Source organism: Mastigoproctus giganteus, chromosome 8 (genome assembly GCF_048544385.1).
Source record: "Mastigoproctus giganteus isolate SK-2022 chromosome 8, ASM4854438v1, whole genome shotgun sequence".
Classification (NCBI taxonomy): Eukaryota; Metazoa; Arthropoda; class Arachnida; order Uropygi; family Thelyphonidae; genus Mastigoproctus; species Mastigoproctus giganteus.
The window spans coordinates 69,120,517-69,142,907 of record NC_143582.1 but is presented as its reverse complement, the minus strand read 5'-3'; the positions used below and the strand labels follow the sequence as shown (position 1 = coordinate 69,142,907).

The following is a 22,391-nucleotide window of genomic DNA, read 5'->3' as shown; positions in this document are numbered from 1 at the left end:
ATTTTACTCTAGACGATAAAGTTCTGAAGAAAATTCACATTTTCTCACAGTAGTAGAACTTACGGGGTTGAGGAGGAGGCAGTAACATAAAATAAATAATAATAAGAGGATTTGCAGTCTGTTTTTGATACATAAATTAACTTCACTGCGAAAATGATTTTCATTAATCTTCCGCAAAGTTACACAAGGAACCATACACTTAATCATCTGCAATGTTTTCTGTTCGTTTAAATGAACTGTAACTCGCTTCGTTAACATTTAATTCGGAGTCCAATAAATAAATACTATTTACAAAAATATACAGAACGAGTTGCAGTATTAAAATCAGGTTTTATCGAAAACTCAGAGTTAGGCGTGCTGTGTGCCATTATTGCGAGATATACAGGGTGCAGAGAATTACTCAAGTCTAAAAAAATGCTCTTATCGAATATTCGGAATAATTATCACGCATTTTTTTTCTTTATCTCATATCGCTGCAGTTTAAGAAATTGCTTGTAACACTTAAGTGGTACGACCACCACAGACGAATGTAAGCATGCTGCTTGTTCGAATCCACGTGATACCACATAAATACTGTAATATTCTTGTAGTCTCTATCTCGTGTGGCCTCTTGTAGTGCAAACAGAAAAGTTAATTTAATTTGTAATTCGTCTCGTACAGTATAACTTACGTAAATTCTACAACTGTAAGAAATATCTTTCGTGTCAACGGCTCCTTACATTCTCTATCTCCACGTGATACTCCTCTATCACGTGGACAGATAAACAAGAGTACACTGTCACTGTCTTTTCCGTTGTTCTCAACGCCCGACAATGGTCAGATAGGACCTCTGCGCTCTGCACAAGAATCACCCTTATGCAGGAATTTTGACCTGGGGAATTTTGTCCACTCGCCCATTACTTCCTTTCGTTTTCGTTTAACATTGGTAATAATCGGGTATTTTCGTAATCTGGACTACGCGACTGGGTATCTTGAGAACCTGAACTGTTTGGAGAAGTAGGAGATGCCGACATTTTACCACTTTTCCGAGACTGTCCTTCCAGTACATCAGCTACAAAAAAAAAAAAAAAAAAAAAACACCTTTTAGCAAAACACGAATTATATCAATACAGGTAATACATGTTTTTAACTACCAGCGAATCCTAAATAGGAATAAATTATAAACGCTATAAATATATACTTCTCGACAAAATTAACAGAATATTTTATTGTGAATAGTGTCACCGAAGGCGAATGTTTGATGTAATAGGCATCTTGCTATTCCGAATATCCAACAGAAATCGATCTACCACCTTAGGCAAAGTATTCATGCCTATTTAAAAAAAAAAAAAAAAAAAAAAAAACGGGTTGCGGCCACATTGATGTACTGCTCCATGGGGAGCTGTTATTGTCAGATCGATGTTGTGTGAGGATAATATAAATTTTGACTGAAACGAAGACTTTTGGTGTTAAATTCGTTTCTTGAAAGCACGTGGCAGCAGGATTGTAACGGTGAATTCATTAATATATATCATCAATATTGCTGCGCAGACCTCTGCAATTCCTTTGTTTCAATACATTCCATTGTCTGGTTTTGTAAGCGGAAGTTCAGTCCATCTGCTTCTTGTGAGTGGGTTGTTTATATCGGTCGCTTTTTGATTTTTATTTTCTGGAAAAAGTAGGGCGTCGCGAGTCATTGCTTTCTTCTGTATCATCATCTGTATCTATTCTTGATAGGTGTGATTGCTTCACCCCAACTACTTGATAGTATCTGTGGGATGAAATTGTGAGTGGTGTATTATGGCGTTAGTCTTCTACGTTTGGTTGAGAGGACTGATCGAGCCCAGTCCGAGATCGATGTTTCTGTAGGGATGGGCACTTCTGTCTGACATGCTACTGATTGGTGACTATAAGTATCAGAAACATAAGAGCATTTTGGCATACTTAATTTTACCTGTTTTCTTGCTTCTTGGTAAGAAACTTTATTTTCAATTTTTTCCCCAACTTCTAGAGTTCACAATCTTAGGTGTATGCTGGATGTGGTTTTGGTAACATAATGTTCTTGTTTATACTCCGGCACGACCACCAGGTCAGTGGAGTTTACAATAAATCAATCAACACAAATGTTAATCGTATTTAGCAGTCGTCAGGGGCTTGAACCCCGGTCCACTCAAAGAGTGTGCGCTACTGCACTTGCGCTCCTGACCACTCAGCTACGTCAGACCTAATGTGTAGTTGGTGCCTTGCATTCTGTTTGTATACGAGTTTTACACGTTGCATCTCCATGACATGCTGTCTGGGAATGGCCAACCAAACTTTTGGCATATAAAACATCTTAGGGGGTTCGGAATATAGAAACAACCTCAGAGAATTTGAAAGTGGACAGGTAGAGGAGGTGTTGGGATGTCATGGGGTACAGGTTAGAGTACGACAGATTTCGGAGCTTTTGAACATTCCGAAAATCCCTGTCTGGAACATTATGTGCTAGAGGAAGGCTATCATTAAATACTCGTACATAGGGATCTTTATGGGACTGCAGCATAGCTTTGTGTATGGTTGCATTTTTACCACACCTGCTTATTGAACATCAACCAGAAAGACTGCGTATTTAGTCAACAAGACATCTGCGAACAGCTGGTCGAGTCATCCGGAATAACTGCAACTAAAGAATCACCACTTTAGCAAAAAAAAATCCTGAAACATGTGTCGTGGTAGTATGATGATTTTGGGCCTGCTACCACACGTAGTTTTGCGGTCCTATTTTTTGTAGTGTAGCGTTAGGTATATGGTGTTTTATCCCCCCCCCCCTTCTGAATTGTATCTTGCAGAAGAAACAATATTGTGGCATCCTCGACAATGCTGTTCGTCCAATGAAACCTACTTAATGAAACAGTTATGTATTAGATAAACGCGTCCTTTAACTTGTACCGCGTGATTTTCCGTTTACGAGAAACATGATAGGTTTACTCAATCACTGTAAAGTGTCCAGTAAGGAAGAAATGGAATATGTGCTAACAGTTCGAGGATTTAGTGTCAGACAACGTTAACTACAAAATTGCATTTTTATTTTGAGACGTTTAACTTTATACAACTAATGTCATAGAAATGTATTTCTCTAGTAGTTTACAAGTTAGCTTGGGCTATAAGCACATTTCCGATAAACCAGGAAAATGTCAAATGACTTTTTCTTGGTTAATTACAAAAACGTTTACTACAAAATGATTTTGAAGTTAACTTTGTTTGACACTAAACCCTCGAATTAATGGTGTCGTTTTGTTTTTGCGCAAAAGTAACTAAGAGTATGAACACACACACACACACTATGTGTAATATATCCATGCTCACATATAATCACACATTGTGTGTATTCTGTGATTCGGTTTGCTTTTTTTGTTGGATGAAAAATACCTAGTTTCCGATGCACAGACAGTGGAATCTTCGCCTGAGACTGACTAACTCAACACGGGGGGGGGGGGGAGTGAATCATCCTATAAAATTTTCTCCGGTCATGACGAGATTCGAACCGAAGCCTTTTCCATACGGTGTGAAAGGTCGACCATAACGGAAGAATTTTATAATAGGTTATCCATCGAACGCTGGGACATCTTTTTATTTCCACATCAGTGGGCACTTCCACATAAGAGTATGAACGTGTGTGTTCATACTCTCTGGGAATTGATGCCTCAGCATCAATTCCCAGAGTTATATGGTCCGAACGTATTGCAGGTTTTGTAGTGAAGATCTAAGACAAGGTGTTGTGCCAAAGTGTGCGAATTCCTCTCCTTGATGATGGTTTCATGCCGAGGTTTGGGTACAGCACGCTCCGAAAGATGGTAAAAGGGTGGCCCATCGGCCTGTTTAACCATCTCAGGAGCCAATACTCTGTTCCAAAAAATCTCTTGAGTTGAGAAGAGGAGGCCCCTGACCAAAGCACAGATGCATACCGCTGTATGCATCTTCAAAATTTCTTTGAACGTAATTCGAGGCCTAAGACCGACTAGCTCCTGTCGGATCGCCCAGAGGGCCGCGAGCGTTTCTGCCTGGCCATATTGAGGTGGTCTTTGAAGGTCGGTCTGTCATCCCACTTCAACCCCAAATCGGTGTGTGAACGTTTTCCTTTTTGTGAAGGTCATCTGAGCTGCTTACTGAGGATTTAACTTTAGCCCGAGACACCGTAGATAATCCTGGAGTTCAATCAGGACGTTCTGTGTTTAAAAGACGACTGAATCTACTTTCGCTGGACCATCTTGAGATCATCAGCATATGAGGGGAAGTTTGGATGCTCCACAAGGAAGGGCTCTAAAGCTGTGGCAAAGAACCGTGAGGTTCAGAACGTTAGCACATCTATCTTATGTAAAAGATTTGTGTATACAAGTTAACGGCGGGAACTTCCAGAAACTCCTTTTAGTGGGATTCCGTTTGCCTCAGTTTTGTGCTAATCCAGTTTAAAACGATCCAATTTTAACATAATAGCATACCCCAGGCGGAGTTAAAAACCATCCGCAGACGTTAGGCGTATTGACTAAACTGAGATATGCTATGCAGATCGTAGACTACAGTGAGCCATCACATCCATGTGCTTTATTTCGAACTAACACAAAGAAAACAGCTCTCTTTTAAGTTCTGGTTAGTCTCCGTAGTCCTGGAAACTCATTAAGAGTACGTGGCAAGACAGACACCGAAGAAGGGTGAGTCTACTTTCTAAAAAACTTCACAGTTTTTCTTCCCATTAGAGAAAAAACTGGATCCGAGCACTACATAGCATCATGAGTAGTAACCACAGACTTTTTTTCAGGTTAATTAAATACAGAAGGTTAGGGGTTAGTGCGCACTGCCATTAATGGCTTAGGTCGTCTTTTATTTCAGTGGAATGGTTCACATTCTTCACCATTAACATAGATGGGTATATTTCAGTGACAGCTGAGTGAATAAATAGGATTCAGTTCCGCAAAAGTCACTTTCTGATGCAATAAATATTTTAAATTAATGATAAAAGGTAATTTTATTACTTTATAATTGTGAAGCTCGGGTAGTGAAACAGAAAGATTATCATTAACGTGAATTGAAATGAAATTTATGACGGGAATGTCAAGTGCAAATTATTAAACTGAAAGCATAACCATGGATAACGGCTACAAGTCGAAAGAATGAAACATCTCCAACTGCTTCTACACTAAGAACCAAAGGGAAAGAGAAGAGGTGGTCGACCGCTGAAAAGACTAAGATTGAATACAATATGAAATCGAAGATGTTATACCGTTAGTCTTCCATCTTGCCGTTAGGCAAGGGATCGTATCGAAATCTTCCTATGTTAAGACATTTAATGAAGCTCTCGTTGGTAGCGCAGTGCATATAAGAACTGTCATCCCCACACCCAGTGAAAAAGGCATGGATTCGAATATCGTCAATGACTTGAGGAGATTTTACAGGCTTTTTTTCACAACTGAGCTGTGTCAGTCGGTTCAGGCAAGGATTTTATATTGTTTTAACTTCCAGAAAACAGGAAAATCGACCACGTAACTTAGAAACCTATTATATATACGGCGAAATATGATTTAACGATTCGCCCTACAACATTTAGTGAAATTTGGAAATTGTAACATGTGAGTGAAATCTGAAGTCGTATTTACAATCTGTATGAAAAATGGTGATCAGAGATAATAACTTCTGGTGCAAACAGAAAATTAAATTATGCATTTTACTTGTTCTTACCAGGATTCCAAGCACTTAGTGGTGGATTTGGAGACAAGTATCCGCCATCATCTTGTTTCACTTCATCCAGCGGTAAATAGTCCTAAAATACAAACAAATGTTAAATCATATTTTTGTATTTAAAGTAAAATTTACTTAGTTTTCTAAACTAAAATAAAGACAATGTCTTGTATTGTTCTAAGTACAGATTTTTATTATTAAGTTTTATAAAGTGCACAGTTTCACATCTTTCTCTGCGTGGAAGTTAAAACGAAAAAGTGAACAGGTAGTAAAGAAAACGCACCTTATCTTCTAGGATTATCAGAATTATGGACAACCTCTTTAGGCTTCCAAGAAAAGAAAAAACAGGCTACCTTGAAAAATACGCAAAACCCATCAGGAATTTGATAGGATACCTTCTGAATTACTGATTTGTAACATATTTTGGTTGGTAGTTTTATTTGTATGTAAGGGTGAGACTTCGGATCATTTTGTACCAGGGTGTTCACTCACTCCGGTAGTGCTCATCGCTGTGGCCGTCACCTTTTTTTTTTTTTGTAATATTTATTAATGATCGATCTTCGGTTCTGACTAATGATAGAAAAGATTGTATGAGTCTTAATGAGACCTCTAAAAATAGGTGATTGATTGTCTACTAATGACGTGACACTGAAAAAAAGAAACGTCTGGTTGTTTCGTTTTCATTGCCAAAGCTAAATATTAATTTATTTGATTATATGGTTGACAATAAACCAGTTATAAAGAATAGCGTAGCGTCGTTGGTTGCCGGATGACGTTACTTCCCCCGAAGAAGTTCATAATTTCCATTAAATAATATACAGATATTGAGCATGGGATTAATGTTGTCTATGTAATTTCATTTTCATTCTTTCACGGCGTTTGTTCATTTAAATAGATGTCTCCACGGATAATTAATGACTCGTATGTTCTCTATTGATTGTTATTACTGTGCATTTCTTTAGCGCTCACACGTAGATAAAAAAAAAGAAAACTGGAGGTGGGTGGCAGTTTCCATCAGTTCGGTGAAATTGGAATAGGGGGTTTCATAACGTGTGGGGCGTGTTGTCAGGATCGTAGAAACATGTCTTCATAATAACACTACGAAACAAATGTTTCTTGTACGTATTTTGTGTGTTGATTCTTTATATTTTTGTGACGATAGAATGGAGTGGGTAGCATAGTACATATAAGCACCATCCTCCTCACACTGGATGGAAATGACCTCAGTTCAAATCCCGTTAATGAAGCGAGAAAATTTTATGGGCCTTTTTCACAACGTTGCTGAGTTAGTTGGTCTCAGGCGAGGGTAGTATGGTTTTCAATCCCTGGAACTTGAGTTTTTCGTGCAGTATACATACGGCGTAATATGGCTTAAGTTGCTGATGCGCCTACAACAATAGAATGAATGGGAATATGGCGGATGCACAGAAACGAATGCTGTCCGTTCGTACGTAAAAGTCGTTAGTTTCTGCTCCCTTTTTATATAAATCATGAGTTATTAGTATTTACTAACGCCTGAAATGTAACGCACTGACTAACTTGTTTTTCTCTAGCGTCAATGCCTTTGCGTAAATTAAAGATTTTGTGCGTATAACAATACTGTGAAAAAGAGCCTCTAATATTAGTATAATAAGTTTTTCCCGGTTTGCTGTGACTACCAAGAAAAGGCCAAAGTTATCTCTAGCTCGTTCTAGTATTGTTTATAGATATTATGTATGTCCGGTGGCACCAATGATTATGCTCCAAGTTTTGCAGTGGGTTTGAAGCCTATTTTGGAATGCCTGTAAGATAAGTAGTGAGCACCTCACTTCTGCTATGGTACTTGCAAGTCAACATCAGATGATTGGTTTCGTGGTAGTCGTAAGCCTTCTTCGAATACGGAGAGAACCACCCGCAAAGCATCATGATGACTGCTACTTTTGCATCGCGAACATATCAAAATTTAAAAAGGCTGCGGCGTATCCCACCATATCATCGTCTGTTGCCACGGTGCCACACAGTGAAGACCTGCAGTTCCCATTCCAGTCTTCAGAATTAGATGATGAATCTGGTGCAGACGATAATAGGGATTGCACTGCAGAAGCCTGTTCAAATAAAACTCCATATTTCTAATCAGCAAGGATTAGATGCTTTAGTGAGGAACTTGGTTCTAACCATCAGTACAGAGCTCCTGACATCTCTTTTAAAAGAGTGGAATCTACTGTAATATGTTGTTTAATTTCTGTTATGTGACTAGTTTAACTCAAAGCGGCTGTTGGAAAACGGGTTTATTCTTCGGCTGCGTAAATGAAAAGGTCAAAAATTAACAGAATTCTGTTGAACTATGGAAATCAGCTTGTTTAAAAATAAATCTTAATATACATTATTAAATAACAGAAATTCCATTTCGGCTTGCACTTACCACCGTGTCTTGCAGCATCCCATCAAATTTGTGTACCAACTCCTTGAACGATGGCCTTTCTTGTGGACTTTCCTTCCAACAGGATTCCATAATGCGATACCTGGAAAAGATGATTATGTACAAAGTAATTAGCAATTGCACGTGTACAGTGATTCAAGAAAGAGTAAAAGTCCTCTCTCTCAGGTTGGGGTATCGTAATTAGTAAGGAAACAAGATTTCACATTAGGAAAAACTGCACTCTTCAAATTATGAAATTAGAACACTCATACATATCTTTTATACATTAAAATAATTTTCCTCCTAGCGATATTTATTCAGTCAATGGGAGAAGAGGGATGCGGGTTACGTGTAATACGTAACAGAAGCTTGTTTTACTGTGGTAAAACAAGCTTCTGTTTAAGCGTGGTTACGCGCTATGTTTATTTAACATGACCACAGAGTACCATTCTTTATTTTCATATGTAACGTATTTATTTAAATAAACTAAATGCAACAAGGCATAAGAGTTCAAGATTCTATATCTATATAATATCGGTGTAGACACACCACATTCATTTTTAAAGAAAAACTACGATCATAGTGTGAAAGGCACCCACCGATGAAAATCAAACTAGCTTTGAAACGGTGCCGTCTGGGTGGTGGTGATGCTCACCGAGAATAAGTGACAATCATATGAGAATGGCTTCGAGCTTAGCAACCTTAGAGGAGACTTGTTTGCGGTGTATAAGAGGTGAGAGTAAGATGAATGAGGATGAAATTTTCATTGTAATAATTGATTCCAGAACCAGGTGCCATAAATTTAAATTACAAGGGAAGACTGAAGAGTTTAGACAGATGGTAACTCGTTGTGTAGGATGAGCACAATATGAGATACAGATGAAATGATGCCTTTCACACTTATCATAGTTTTTTCTTTAAGAGTTGTCTATGGTGTATCTACACCGATATTATATAGATATAGTAACGTATTTATGTATTCATAGCTGAGGAAGAGACACACACAGAGTCGAAAGCTTTTGTAAGTATTTTATTTTATCAAAAGAAGCGAGCGCAGCCCTCCCTAGTGTGATATAAACATTAAATAACATTTCAATAATGGTAACTAGCAAACGACCCCGAATGGAGCTCGAGAAATTATTTTCATACTCTCAGTTGCTTCACTTTAACATCATCATCATAATGGTGTGACATCTTACGAATTATGGATCATATTAAATGTCTGCAACATGATAGTAAAGAACATTTAATAAATTCATAGAACGAAACCATGACGTTCCGTACTGCACTGCTGGTGAAAAATAACATCGCAAAATCCGTAATATTTTTATTCTGTTTCCCATAAATGGCGGTAATGACTCACATATTTAGTCATAAAACTTGTGGTCCCAACAAGCATATCTGTTAGATCTAGGTAATCTTCTCAAAACTATAACTTTTGACAATTTTGCCATTTTTTTTTTTTTTTTTACGTCAAACCATCTTAAACATTTAAACTTTGAGTTGCGGGTAAAAACGCCGAATACAATCAATGATTTTGAAAGTTCAAAGTTCTCAGATGTTAGATAAAAAGTGTCACATACAAGGGATTCTCCAAAAGGAAGGTGCAGACGTATGGTAATATATTAACGAGTGGAAGTGGTTATTGATTTTTTAAAATGAAAATCCCAAGCACGAACGTCATTAGAACCTAGTTTAATTTGATCCATTCAAAACCTTAAAGCCTCAATCAAATCACCACTCAGGTTCCTTGCCTCCAGATGCTGCAATTTGCAAAACTGAAGCCTTTCTTGGTAAGACACCTTTCGTTCCCTTCACCAATCTTGTAGCCCTTCTCTGCACCCGAACTGGTGCCTTGTACAATGGAATAATCTCTTCCTTATCCCTGCTAGCAAAGTTCCTGTATATCATTGACAAAACCCCCATGAGCTCTCCTAGCAACCTGTCTGCATTGTTCAGAGAACTTCATATCTGACTGCACAATTACCCTCAGATCTCTTTCATTTGCCACTACAAATTTATGTAGTACATACAGTTGGTACTTTAATGTGGGATTACTGCTACCCATATGCAACACCTTACACTTGTCAATGTTAAACTTCAATTGCCATTTCTCAGCTCATCTCCTTAATTTTTTTTAGAACTTGTTGCAGTAGTTTACCCTGATTACTGTCATTAACTACCCTTCAAACTTAGAAATTAAGCCTGCTATACCTTCATCAATGTCGGTAATTAATATGTATATGTAGACATGTATAGTATCTCATGTAGGACGGCACCTGAGCGTCAATTCATCTCCATCTTCGTACACTGTGATGATTACAGAAGCACTGTAAATGGCCAGAAATGTGTGTAAAATTATGTTCGTGCAGTGTGTGTGTTGTTGTGTTGTTTTGTCACCAGGCAGGCGATCACCTGGAAAGCCTGCCCAGTGTCCGTCTACACCACAACTACGCATTTATCGCGACCGCTCTCCGAACGCTCTGGTTTACCAGCTCTTACTGCCCTAATATCAGGGTAAAAAAATAAATAAATAAATAGTAATAATAATAAAATCCTGTCCATCGGGCAGCCCAAACACAGGGAACCAGCAAAAATAAATAAGTAAATAAATACAAATAAAAAGTAAAAAAAAATAATAATAAATAAAATAAAAATAATTAGAAAAATAAAAATAAATAAATAAAATATAAAACTGAAAAAAATAAAAAGAGAAAAGAAAAAAGAGGGAAAAAAGTATACAGGGTGATTCACTACCAGTGCGACAAACTTGCACAAGGTGTAGGGGGCACAAAGACGAATCGGAATCACATAGCATTGCAGGGTCCGAAATGCCTTCGTCATGCGGTAGAGGACGTTGAACGGGAGGTCGCGTGAACAGCAATCCCGCTGGAAGTCCGCATTTGCGAACCGGTTCCCGAGGCAGTAGGATGGACGAGTATTCAAACGTTGAACTGGCTGACATGAACCTCGCGTATGGAGCTGCGGACTGTAACGGGCGCGCCGCTCTGCGCTTGTACCAGGAACGTTTCCCGCACAGGCGTGCTCCTCATCATACGATTTTCACACGTGTGCACAGAAGGTTACGTGAGACTGGTTGTTTCACGAGAGGTACCATGAATCGAGAGCGAATGACGAGGACGCCAGACAATGAGGAGAATGTCTTACGTCTTGCAGAAGGCAATCCGAGTACTCAAGCGATAGGCCAACGATTGGGTATTTCCCAATCCACTGTATGAAGGATACTGTCAACAAACCAAATGAGTTCATACCATCTGCAACGCGTCCAATCATTGGAGCCTGCGGATTATCCACTCCGGAGGACTTTTGCTACTTGGTTTCTTCAACAGAAACGGTTCGCAAATGCTGACTTCCAGCGGGATCGGTGTTCACGCGACCTCCCGTTCAACGTCCTCTACCGCATGACGAAGGCATTTCGGACCCTGCAATGCTATGTGATTCCGATTCGTCTTTGTGCCCCCTACATCTCCTGCAAGTTTGTCGCACTGGTAGTGAATCACCCTGTGTATATATATATATATATATATATGATCCCGCACTGGCCAAAAGCCTGTGCCAGCAGGGGTCTCCACTAGAAAGGATAGTAGGTATTCCGTAGTTGGGTGAGAAGGCGTCTCCGGCGATCAAAAGCATGACGAGCAAATTCTTGCAGGGACTGGAAATTTTCTGTGGTGCTCAGGAAGTCTGGCTCATTTCCGGGGACAGTGATACTGGTGGAGAGAAGAAGGTTCTGTCGAAGATCTAGGTACTGATGGCAGTGGTATAAAATATGTTCCCAGTCTTCTGGGTCACCACAAGAACAGAGAGGTGATTCAGCAAGGTTGCAAGTTTCGCATTAAGGGAACCATGACCAGAGAGTAAGTAGAGAGTGTACAGACCAGGATGAAACCATTTCTGAGTGGACTCTAACGTGGCAAAGGTGAAGTTAGGGATGAACTTTAAAGTAACAAGACCCTTAGAAGTAGCGGACCATCTGTCTTGCCAGCTCTGCATCAAAATATTCCAACAGCGTCTTTTCTCTGCCTTGGGATCCACAGTGACATCGATGGTAATGCCAAGAAAGGTGATAGGGACAGCGTGCCTAATGTAGAAGCACAGGCCTCGGTACATAAGAAAGAGATCAAGGGGCAGACATCCGTTAAGGACCTGCAAAGCAGGAGTATACACAGTCCTACAGGCCCTGCACATTGCTAAAAGCATTTTACGTTGAATGCTGTGAAGTTTAGTCTGTACTGAAACCTTCTTAACATACCAGAACCAGGCGGCCGCACCATAGGAACAAATTGGTAGAAACACAGCTTTGTAATATAATCGTTGAGAACGAAAATTAAGACCCCAAGATTGTTTAGAGAGATGCAGAAGTGAGAAGGTAAGTTTTTTGACTTTCTCTGAGAGATCTTCCAAGTGTTTAGTAAATGTAAGTTTACTATCAATGATCAGACCAAGAAATTTTAGAGAAGAAACCATGGAAAGTGATTTGTTTTGAAGTTTTACAACAGGTGGCCGTGAAATATTAAGCGAACCCTTGGGTAATTAATATAGAAAACAACAGTAGACTCAGCACTGAACCCTGGGGGACTCTACTAATAACATTAGTCTATGAAGAGCAGTATCCATTAATAACCGCTGTCTTATTCCACTCAGCCATCCCTTTATTCAGAGCAGCAACTAACTAGCCCTTATACCACACGGCGCCTCCGTAGCCAGGTGGGCAGGAGCAGCAGTGCGTAGCACACGCTTCTTGATTAGACCGGGGTTCGAGCCCGTGATCACCAAATACGGAGGATGCGGAAAGGTCAGGGAATGACCACCGCATATCCCCGGAGCAATATGGCCTTAGTTGCTAATGCTCCTAAAAAAAACCAAATAATAATATAAACTATACACACTGCCCCAATGTGTAAGCATCAAAAGCTTTCCTGAAATCCACGTACTGTATATTATATCAAAATTATTTTTTTTGCGTCCAGTTCTTTCGTTACTTCATCATACTATACAAAATCAGATTAGGCAGACAAGATCGCCCCGTAACAAATCCATGCTGTGACCGCAGTATAATTGCATTGAGTTTACAGAACTTTAGACAGGTTTTGGGAGCACCACTACCACCAAAGATATGAAAACAGTCTTCCATGATATGATGGATTTGAGAAAGTAAGTAATTGCTTAGAAGGAAAGTAACGCCTGAAGCAGATGCAAATGTGCTTATATAAGGCGAGATTATAAATCAGGATAATACCCAATAGAGATATGTTTTTTTTTTTTTTTTTTTTTTGATTTGGTAATTGTTGGCGCATCGGCTTCTGTGGCCATATTGCACCTCCCAAGGTTTTTGCAGTACTTTGATCCAAGCCCGAGGCGGGAATCGAACCCGCAACCTTTGGGTTGCCGGGTAGGTACTTTACCCACTCGGCTAGCCCGGTCGGCTAGAGATATGTGATCTTGTCTACAAATCTGAGTATCATCGAAGATTAGCATGGGAACAGTAGATCAGTTTATCAAGGGCATTCTTCAAATGGCCTTGGATTTGATTCTTTGGGTTCAAACCCTTTACAAAATCAGAAAACAGCAATTTAAGAATCAGCATCATTAAAGACCTTGTGTTTTATCTTTTTTTTGTAATTATAAGGCAAACAACCACTAATTTAACCTGCTAATTAGTCAGACTCACCAAACGGAACAACATTTCAAGTCCTCCTTAACAAAACCATGGTTTTACCATAACTGACCAGTGCTCATCAATTTGAAATCCCTTTGGGGCAAGCCGTCTCTCCCCCCACAAGGTGGAAAAGGCTCGGGTTAGAATCCAGTCGATGACTACGAGGAATCTTTATGGGTTTTTTTTTTTTTTCTCCTGGAAACTCGGGTTTTTCGACGAAACAGGCAAGCTGTACAGAGAATACGCGCAATGAGTCCGGATTATTCTCACTGGCGACTTGTCATCATTCTTTTAACAGCAAAACTTTTCAGGTCGTCTTGAATTGAGAACGTTCGGTCTATTGGGAATTATTTGTGGTTTCATGAGAATTAATTTTTTCTTTGTTCTGAAATGTTTCCAAAGCACTCACAATACATGAGTTGCGATCACCCTACGAATATATAAAGTTTCTCCGTTTAATGTAAATTCCCTCCAGTGAAATGCATATTTTGATTTTTCATTAAAACCTGTTTTAACATTTATGCTGCTAGTCATATGAAGAATAGTAAGTCTGCGAGTCACAAGCAGTGAGAATGTTAAAAGGTAATAAAGTCAGTCACCCGAAACTGTTCCACACATTTACAGAGAAGAACTTCCTTACTGTTTTCAACACTGGAAGGATAGGGAAACGAAATCAATGGTAACGAAATTAATTAAATCCAGCCGTTACGATATTTCGTTTTGCCCTAGACGTCCATACAACGCGTGAGGGCCTGATAAAAACATACGAGTAGACGAATGATTTTAGTTGCTAAATGTTTAGTAATGGAAAGGCATACAGATAAAATAGCTTTAAATTTTCACACCATGACAACAATTCGCAGGTTACAATTCTAGATTTTTATATATTGAATTAATAACAATGCAGGTTCTCTATTTTATTAATTTTTAAAGTTTACATTTATCTCAAAGTATTTCATATATGCGTATATTAAATTTCACTCACAGAGTTTCTGGACATCCATCAGGACGTTCCATACGGTATCCAGTTTTGAGAAGTTGATAAAGTCTTTCCACTGGAATTCCTGGATATGGAGACGAACCTAAAGAGAAATTAAGTATGTCTTTGCTTATAATCATTACACTATATTTATGAAATCTTTTACAATATAAATAATTTGTATATTATTTTCATAATCAAGTAAATTTGCAAAGAACAGCTCTTAGTGAGCCGGGGAAAATCTAGACTTCTCTAGTGAGAAACGGAACTGGTATCACCGAAAACTGAATTTCTTATAAATTTCGTATTCGTAGTAAAAGTTTTGCTACAAAAAGAATGATTACTTATTGATTGTCATTAGAAAAATCAATGGTAACGAAATTAATTAAATCCAGCCGTTACGACATTTCGTTTTTGCCCTAGACTGTCCATACAACGCTTGAGAGCCTGATAGAAAGAATCAAATCAATCTAACTACAACTTTCGATTTTTATAACTAACACAAGCTCTGTTCCTCTTAGCGAAGTCTGGAATATTTTCCATTCACACACTCCATCCACTATTGCAGTAGTTCTATGTATATCCTCTCATGTTGAGTGCGTGTTGCTTTCTTTGACAACTATATACGATGAAATTATTTGCACACATTACCATTGTGCTTTTATTCATTTATAAGATTCAAACCTTTAATCTAATATAAATGTCAGTTTTTTTTGTTTTTTTTTTAACTTTACGCAGCTCTTAATTTCACTGTTCAATGGCTTGTGTGTAATGGACTCGTGCACAAAAGGTGAAACCAGGACGATACAGGCCTGACGTATCACGAGCAATAGTGCATTACCACACGCTGTTTGAGTGGACCGTATTTGAAGCTCGTCACTGCTAAATACGATTAATGATTGTATTCATGATTTACTGTGAACTTCTCTGACCTGGTAGTCTTGCTGGAGTATGATAAAGAACATTTATAGATATTTCATCCCACTTGGTAATTTTGTTTGTATTACAAATATTTAATCGATAGTACTGAAACAGAAAATTCTAAGAATACGTTATTCTTAAGCGTTTTCAATTGCTTATTTATGTTCTTATGTCCCAAATTACTAAAACTGTAAAACCGATTACCAGGGATAATATTTACGCCGTTAACCGATCTTAAATGAATTTTAATTATGAAATCACTTAATTTAATCAGAACTGTCAGATCGCTTTCTTTATCCGTTTACTGGTGTTTCGCAAATCGGCAGCTTCCCCGAGCTAATAACGCATTATAATTAGAATGGGCATGATAGATTTTGGAAATAGAAAACAAGAAAAGTTTAAAAAAATAAAATATGACAGTGGAGGAATTCGCACTGTTATCAGAATTAAAGCTGAAGTTCTGCAATGTTTTATGCCTCTCTATCTCGCACACAGACGAGATTTTCGATTATGACCTCTCAGTTACATCCATCACTAATTATAACCAGATTAGTATGAGTAGTGTAGTGGGCTGGCGAGTTTCTTGTTAGTATAGGGCAGGGGTGGCCTATACTAACAAGAAATATCGTGGCTTTAATTTCGGTCGCTCACGATGAATTTTAAATATATATAAAAACAGATTAGTCAAAATCTAAATATTATTATTATGCGCCCCACTATATACGCTTATTACAAATCCGCTGAACCACGTGACTACTCTTGTTGCTGCTCAGCCCTTGGCTTGTCTAGTGAATGCAGTTACGTTGTGGAGAGCATAGTGTGTGTCGAATGCTTATTTAGCTTACTTAATATTAATAACTGGACAGTATTTGTGTTAATTTAATAACCTTTGATTTAAAGTTGTGAATAATTTTGAAACCAGATTCAGTGATTTTAAAACAATTGAAGACATTGTTCAATATATTTCTTATCCATTTAATGTCGACTTAGATACGAAACAAATTGCAGAAAAAATCGCTGAGATTTTTCAAACGGAGAAAATATTACTTGGAAATAATATCTTCCTAAAAGCCACATCATCAGAAGACGACTTTTGGAAATATTTTTGCCGAGAAAAGTACCCAAATGTAAAAAAAAAAAAAAATGCAGTGAACGTTTTTGGTTCCACATATCTATGTGAATCGGCCTTTTCGTATTTGAAACAAAGACGAAGAATCGCTCTTTCTTACGGACTTACATACAGAAGATTCTTTACGGTTGGCCTTATCACAGTATATCCCCGATTTTGAAAGCTTGGCAGATGACACGAAGACACAAACTTCGCAAAAATTAAAATTTTAAATACTTATGAATTTAAAATAAGAATTCTGGCTTATATTCTTCAATATGTGTTGATTAACTTTTTTAACTATGCGCAATGAAATTCCTGAAATGGTAGATCGCATCACAAATTAAGTTGGCCGCCCCGGTATAGGGGATTAAATTCAATTCTCATTTTTCTCTTTTTAAAATCATTTTGAACAAAAATATCAAATAACTACTAAGCGTTTTTTTAATAATTCATGCAAGAGTTGCTAGATTGAGAAACACTGCGCTAATATTGGAAATATTGATTGCAATTTAATAAAGAACTTCCCCGCAAAATACCGGTAATTAATTTTAAATCTCTAGTTGTTACATTAGCATGTCACAAATTTTAAGGTTACTGAATAGCTTGGTGGTGGTGATGGGGGGTTACGTTGCTCTCCTAAAGTTATTTCTGACATTTCCAGGTTTGAGTGCTACATGAGGGTTTTTTTTTTTATGAAACCCCCAGACACGAGAGGTATTAAAACCGTTCATGGGTTGAAGGGTGAGAAGATGAAAGAAGATAATTGCTGACATTAGATTTGAACTTTAGGAAATACGTATGAAGGAAGGTTGTTCCAGAAAATGGAAGTTGAATCAATAAATGAGGAAGAAGAAAAGTTGGACACGTGTTCGGACTGCTTTGGAAGAGAGACGCCAATTCAGAAGAACAGTGCCCATGGAAGTATCTAGAGAAAAGGCATGCAGCAGAAACAGAACGTTTATGAGACGGACAGTGGAGAGACTCTGTTAGACAGGAGTCATTAATTAATCTAAATGCCTCCTTTTCAACGGTCATAAAAAGATAAGCTTGGGAGCAGAAGAATTCTTTTTGCAAGATATAAGACAGGACTGATTTTAGAAGGATTACAATCAACTAAGTTATTATTGCCTCACTGGAAAATTCCCTGGACACCAGCTTTAAAGGAATTGGTAGTGGATATTAGAGAAGTTGAAGCTCTTTGAGCAGGGCAAGGTTTCGCAAACTGGAAGTTGAAATGCAATGTGCTTTCATCAGCAAAACTATGGATAGGATTTCGGGTCAATGGAAGAAGGTCATTAATATACAAGAGGAAAAGAGTGGAGGAAAGAACAACCTTGGGGAACACTAGCATTAGTGAGGAAGTTAGAAGACAGAGAGCTATCACCAGCAGTGAGCAGGCAGAGTGAAAAGTGGATACACAATTACAAAAAAAAAAAAAAAAAAATCATAAGATAGTAGCCTATTTAGAAGGCCTTTATGCCAGACACGATCAAAAGTCTTTGAAATGTCAAGAGCAACTGCTTGAGTTTCACCAAACTTTTCCATTGAATTTGTCCAAAGATGGGTAACATAAGCCAGAATATCACCGGTGGATCGACATTACGGAATACATACTGGCGATCGTTGATCAGATGGAAGATTTCTAGATAGTTTAAGAGTTGGCCGTTCTGTGTCTCCCTTTTTAGGAACTGGCTGGATATGAGCAAAATTTCCAAGCAGAAAGAAAAACATGTTTGGAATCAGAAAGTGAAAAAAGGCGACACATAACAGGAGTAAATTCAGGAGCACATATTTTGAGAACAAGAGGAGAAATACCATTAGAAACTGCAGGTTTCTTAGCATCAAGATTGTTCAAAATCCTTCTGACGAAAGACCACAGGAGGCATTGAATGGAATGGCCGGGGGTGGTTTACCAGGATCATTAATACACTAATGGGAAGAAACATAAGATGCTAGCAGGTCAACTTAGCTGAAGTGGCGATATAATAACTTGTTTAGACAGGGGTGGGCAAAAGTTGCGGCCAATAGCTTTGGAAATAGACTAGAATTCTCGGCTACTATTTGGACAAGAAGTAAGTTTTCTAATCTTGGACTGAAGATTAACTGCCTTACAATAGTTGCAAGCAGGAAATGAACCTGGAGATTTAGATACGATCTAATGACGATATACAGCATTCTTCTCTTGAACAGCCTTAGCACATTTATTGGAAAACCAAGGTTTAGACAAAGGACGAAATTTTAAAATGGAGTGTGGAATAAAGGATTCCATCCCTACAAGAATAATTTCACTGACACGATCTGAGCAAAAGTTAACATCACAAGTTTTGAAACAATAATCCGACCAAGGAAAAGAAATCACGCAGATCATCCCAGAAATGCCAAACACACGAGATTGGAAATGGCCTTACGAGAAAGGCTCCATTGGAGAAGAGGCCATCACCAAGTTGTGATCTGTGTCTACAGGACCACTCACCTCGACCGTATACTTAGAAGGATTGTTCGTGATAAAAAGCTCAGGCGTGTTGGCTGTATGGTTAGGATTGTTTAGTATTCTTGTAGGTAAATTATTATTTGCCATATGGGTGCAAGGAAGCCTGAGGCTTATGCTGCACCAGCCAAAAAAAAAAAAAAAAAAAAAAAAAAAATTTCTTAATTACCCTGTGAGAGAGAGTCAGAAGTAGAAATGAATCACCAAGAAAGAGAAGAATGATGATATCCAGCTCAGGACCCTGGGGGTGCAAAGCTCATACCAGATGTGAGCCCCTGGGGAAATGAACAAAATGTGCGAGGTCTTTAGTAATTGCAAAAGTCTCTGCATCTCGACCAGTGGGTCCGTTTGACTAGAAAACGGAAGCCAGCTGGAGTTGTGAATAAACATTAAAATGATAAAGGAAAATTACCTTACTGTTAGGAAAGTTGGACTGGAGAAAGTAAAGGTTTATAGAGATGACGTCAAACAGTTCCAAGTAATTAGCGGAGTTGGGAAAACGAGAGGCAACAGATGAATTTAACAGAATGTGGTAGAGAGATTTTAAGCCAGAGAAGATCGAAAAGAGGTGATTCCAAATTACTAAGTCACTGGCAGGGAATATCAGAACGGACGTATGCACAAGTACCATCTTTGAAGCGAAAGGAATCATACAACAAATAATTCGGACAATTGAGATGAGCAGTGGTTGAATCAACTGATAACTGAAATTCTGTCAGAAAAAGTACGTGAGGTTTGGCAGACTGTAAGCGGAAATGGACATCATTAAGATTAGAACTGAGGACTGCGTATATTTGTCTAATGAATGAGGAGGTGTTTGGGAGATTTATATCTTTTCGCAGATAAGTTTGCTCTATTAGGTTGACAATTCACTGCGCATTCGATGGTAAGAAAAGGTGGGGGGAGGAATGCTGTATGAAGTAATGAAATATTTGTCATGGCATACACATGGTAAGAATAAACACAGATCCTTGAAAGCGTGGACCCGACAATGCCCCCCCCCCGCATACACACTACTCGGACTCCTTCCAATCACTGTCTGGCAGAGTAGAGGCAGCGAGATTATACCGTAGCTGATCTGGAAGCCTCCTAGAGGTTCTGGAAGCCTCCTCCGGTGTACTAACTAGAGGCCGGCCTGCGAACACTGTTTTAGTGCTGCGCCCTCGAAATGTTAGGAAGATTGGATCTCGCCATGATGTCCATCATAACCTCAAAAGACATCAATCATACTGCATGACGGAAGAGATGGAGGAGGGTTTACCGTAGCCCGGCTCTGGAGACTAAACATGGGTTCAATCACTTCAAGCCCTTCAATTAATATAACATTAGAGCAGGTGATGTCTGATATCAACAAGAATTATTACAGTGTAGGTACCTTGTATACTTTCGAAAGTGTACGACATTTTCGTGCTCAGTTCAGGGAAAAAAAGCTTATAAAAATTCCCTGGATACTGTTTGACCTTACACGTAATGGCGACTTATAATTATAACATGTGTCATAAAAGAGAGAAAAAATATTAGCTTCTATACTATACCTACCTAGTGTAATAATCTCCCACATTACAATGCCAAACGACCACCTGAAAATAACAAAAAGATAGTAAAATAAATGAATATTTTATAAGATGGTACTAACAATTAAATTATAACACAAGAGAAGCCTTTAGATCATCTGGAGCCCCATATTGCTACCAAAGTGTGTTCCCCCCCCCCCCACTTGGATGTATATTTTAAAATGCTTCGGGTTCCAAAATAATGGAGCCCTAGGCGCATGTCTCTTTAATTTGGCTTCTTTTAAAACTTCTTTTTTGCCATTAACTGAATTAGGATATGAGTCCGTGGCACTCACTTGTGATCGCTTGTTGTACTTTTCAGTTTGGTAACTCGTATGCCTTTTCTCACTACCTCTAACCTCTTCTTTTAATAGACTTGTCAGAGGCTTCCAGTGCTCTACCAGTCCATTTAAACATTTTCCAAAGACAGCGAACGTATGCACTTGTTTCAAAATCTTTTTTGACTTCAGCGGCATGCATTAGTTGAACTATTTAAATCTTTTCTTTTAGCACCTCTTTCTATATAGTTTTGGTCGTTCTCTCTCCATGGTTGACTCACATAAAAATTTTTGGATATTATTCTAGATCGTAAGTTAAATTACCAGCAACATATCTTACACCTTCATGATAAAATAGCCAAGTATACATCATGCTTGTCCGTCTTTCGCATCAATCCTGGAGTATTAACCATCGTACCTTTTTCGTCTTTTGTACAAAGTGGTGTTTGTTCCGATTTGTACCTATGGCGCTGGCGCCTGGTTTAGGTATACTAAGAAGATTGCCATCCAAGAGAAACTCTCCTCTATCCAAAGACGTATGCTCTTAATGATGAGTCGTACCTGTCTCGCTGTCTGGACAGCCAGCTGAGCTCTAGGTTTTAAACGGTTGCCTACCTCTGGAACTCCAAATCGTTTATCGAGGTTTTTGCTATTACCTTAGACATGCCATTCCAGTTGACTTTTTAGATTTCACTGTTAATATTCTCTACGATCCTAAAATCGAAAAACACTCGTTGCTGGAACCATCTAGTTCAACTCTGGCAAGATCGGTGGTCTTCTTCAAAGGTATGGTCACAAGAGAGTTTATTCCATCTGTGTCCTTTGCCTTACAAAAGTCTATTCTAAAATGGTTCAGTCCAAGTCTCCGCACTCTTTCTTCTAACTGGCCATGGTTCCCTTCGAGCTAAGCTTTCTGATTCTCCCCTCTGTAACTGGGCGCCTCCGTAGCCAGGTGGGCAGGAGCGGCAGTGCGTAATCACACGCTTTTGATTAGACCGGGGTTCGAGCCCGTGACCACCAAATACGGAGGATGCGGAAACGTCTGGGAATGACCACCGCATATCCCCGGAGCAATATGGCCTTAGTTGCTAATGCTCCTAAAAACCAAAAACAACAACAACCTCTGTAACTGTGGCGGCATGTTCTTTTCACCTGTCCATATTACTTGGGTCTTCGTCAGCCTCCTTCTGCTCTGCGTCAACCATTCTCGCCAGGCAATGAGTCGTCTCTCTTGGACTCCAAAGAAAAATTTCATCTTCTGCAAGATTTTACACAAAAAGCCATTGTCAGAC

At 38.7% G+C, this 22,391-nt stretch overlaps 1 protein-coding gene across 1 annotated transcript in view; it reads right to left on the bottom strand.

Moving 5' to 3' along the window:
- Nucleotides 1-423: 423 nt before the first annotated feature.
- LOC150081600 (proto-oncogene tyrosine-protein kinase receptor Ret-like) overlaps nt 424-22,391 on the bottom strand; it is a 91,203-nt gene continuing 69,235 nt past the window's right edge. Inside the window, exons 20-24 of the mRNA XM_090380256.1 lie at nt 20,808-20,848; nt 14,755-14,851; nt 8,093-8,192; nt 5,692-5,773; nt 424-1,051 (exon numbers count right to left, since the gene is read on the bottom strand). Coding sequence (XP_090236382.1) covers nt 897-1,051; nt 5,692-5,773; nt 8,093-8,192; nt 14,755-14,851; nt 20,808-20,848 — 475 coding nt within the window. The 3' untranslated portion in view covers nt 424-896. The remainder of the gene's footprint in view (nt 1,052-5,691; nt 5,774-8,092; nt 8,193-14,754; nt 14,852-20,807; nt 20,849-22,391) is intronic.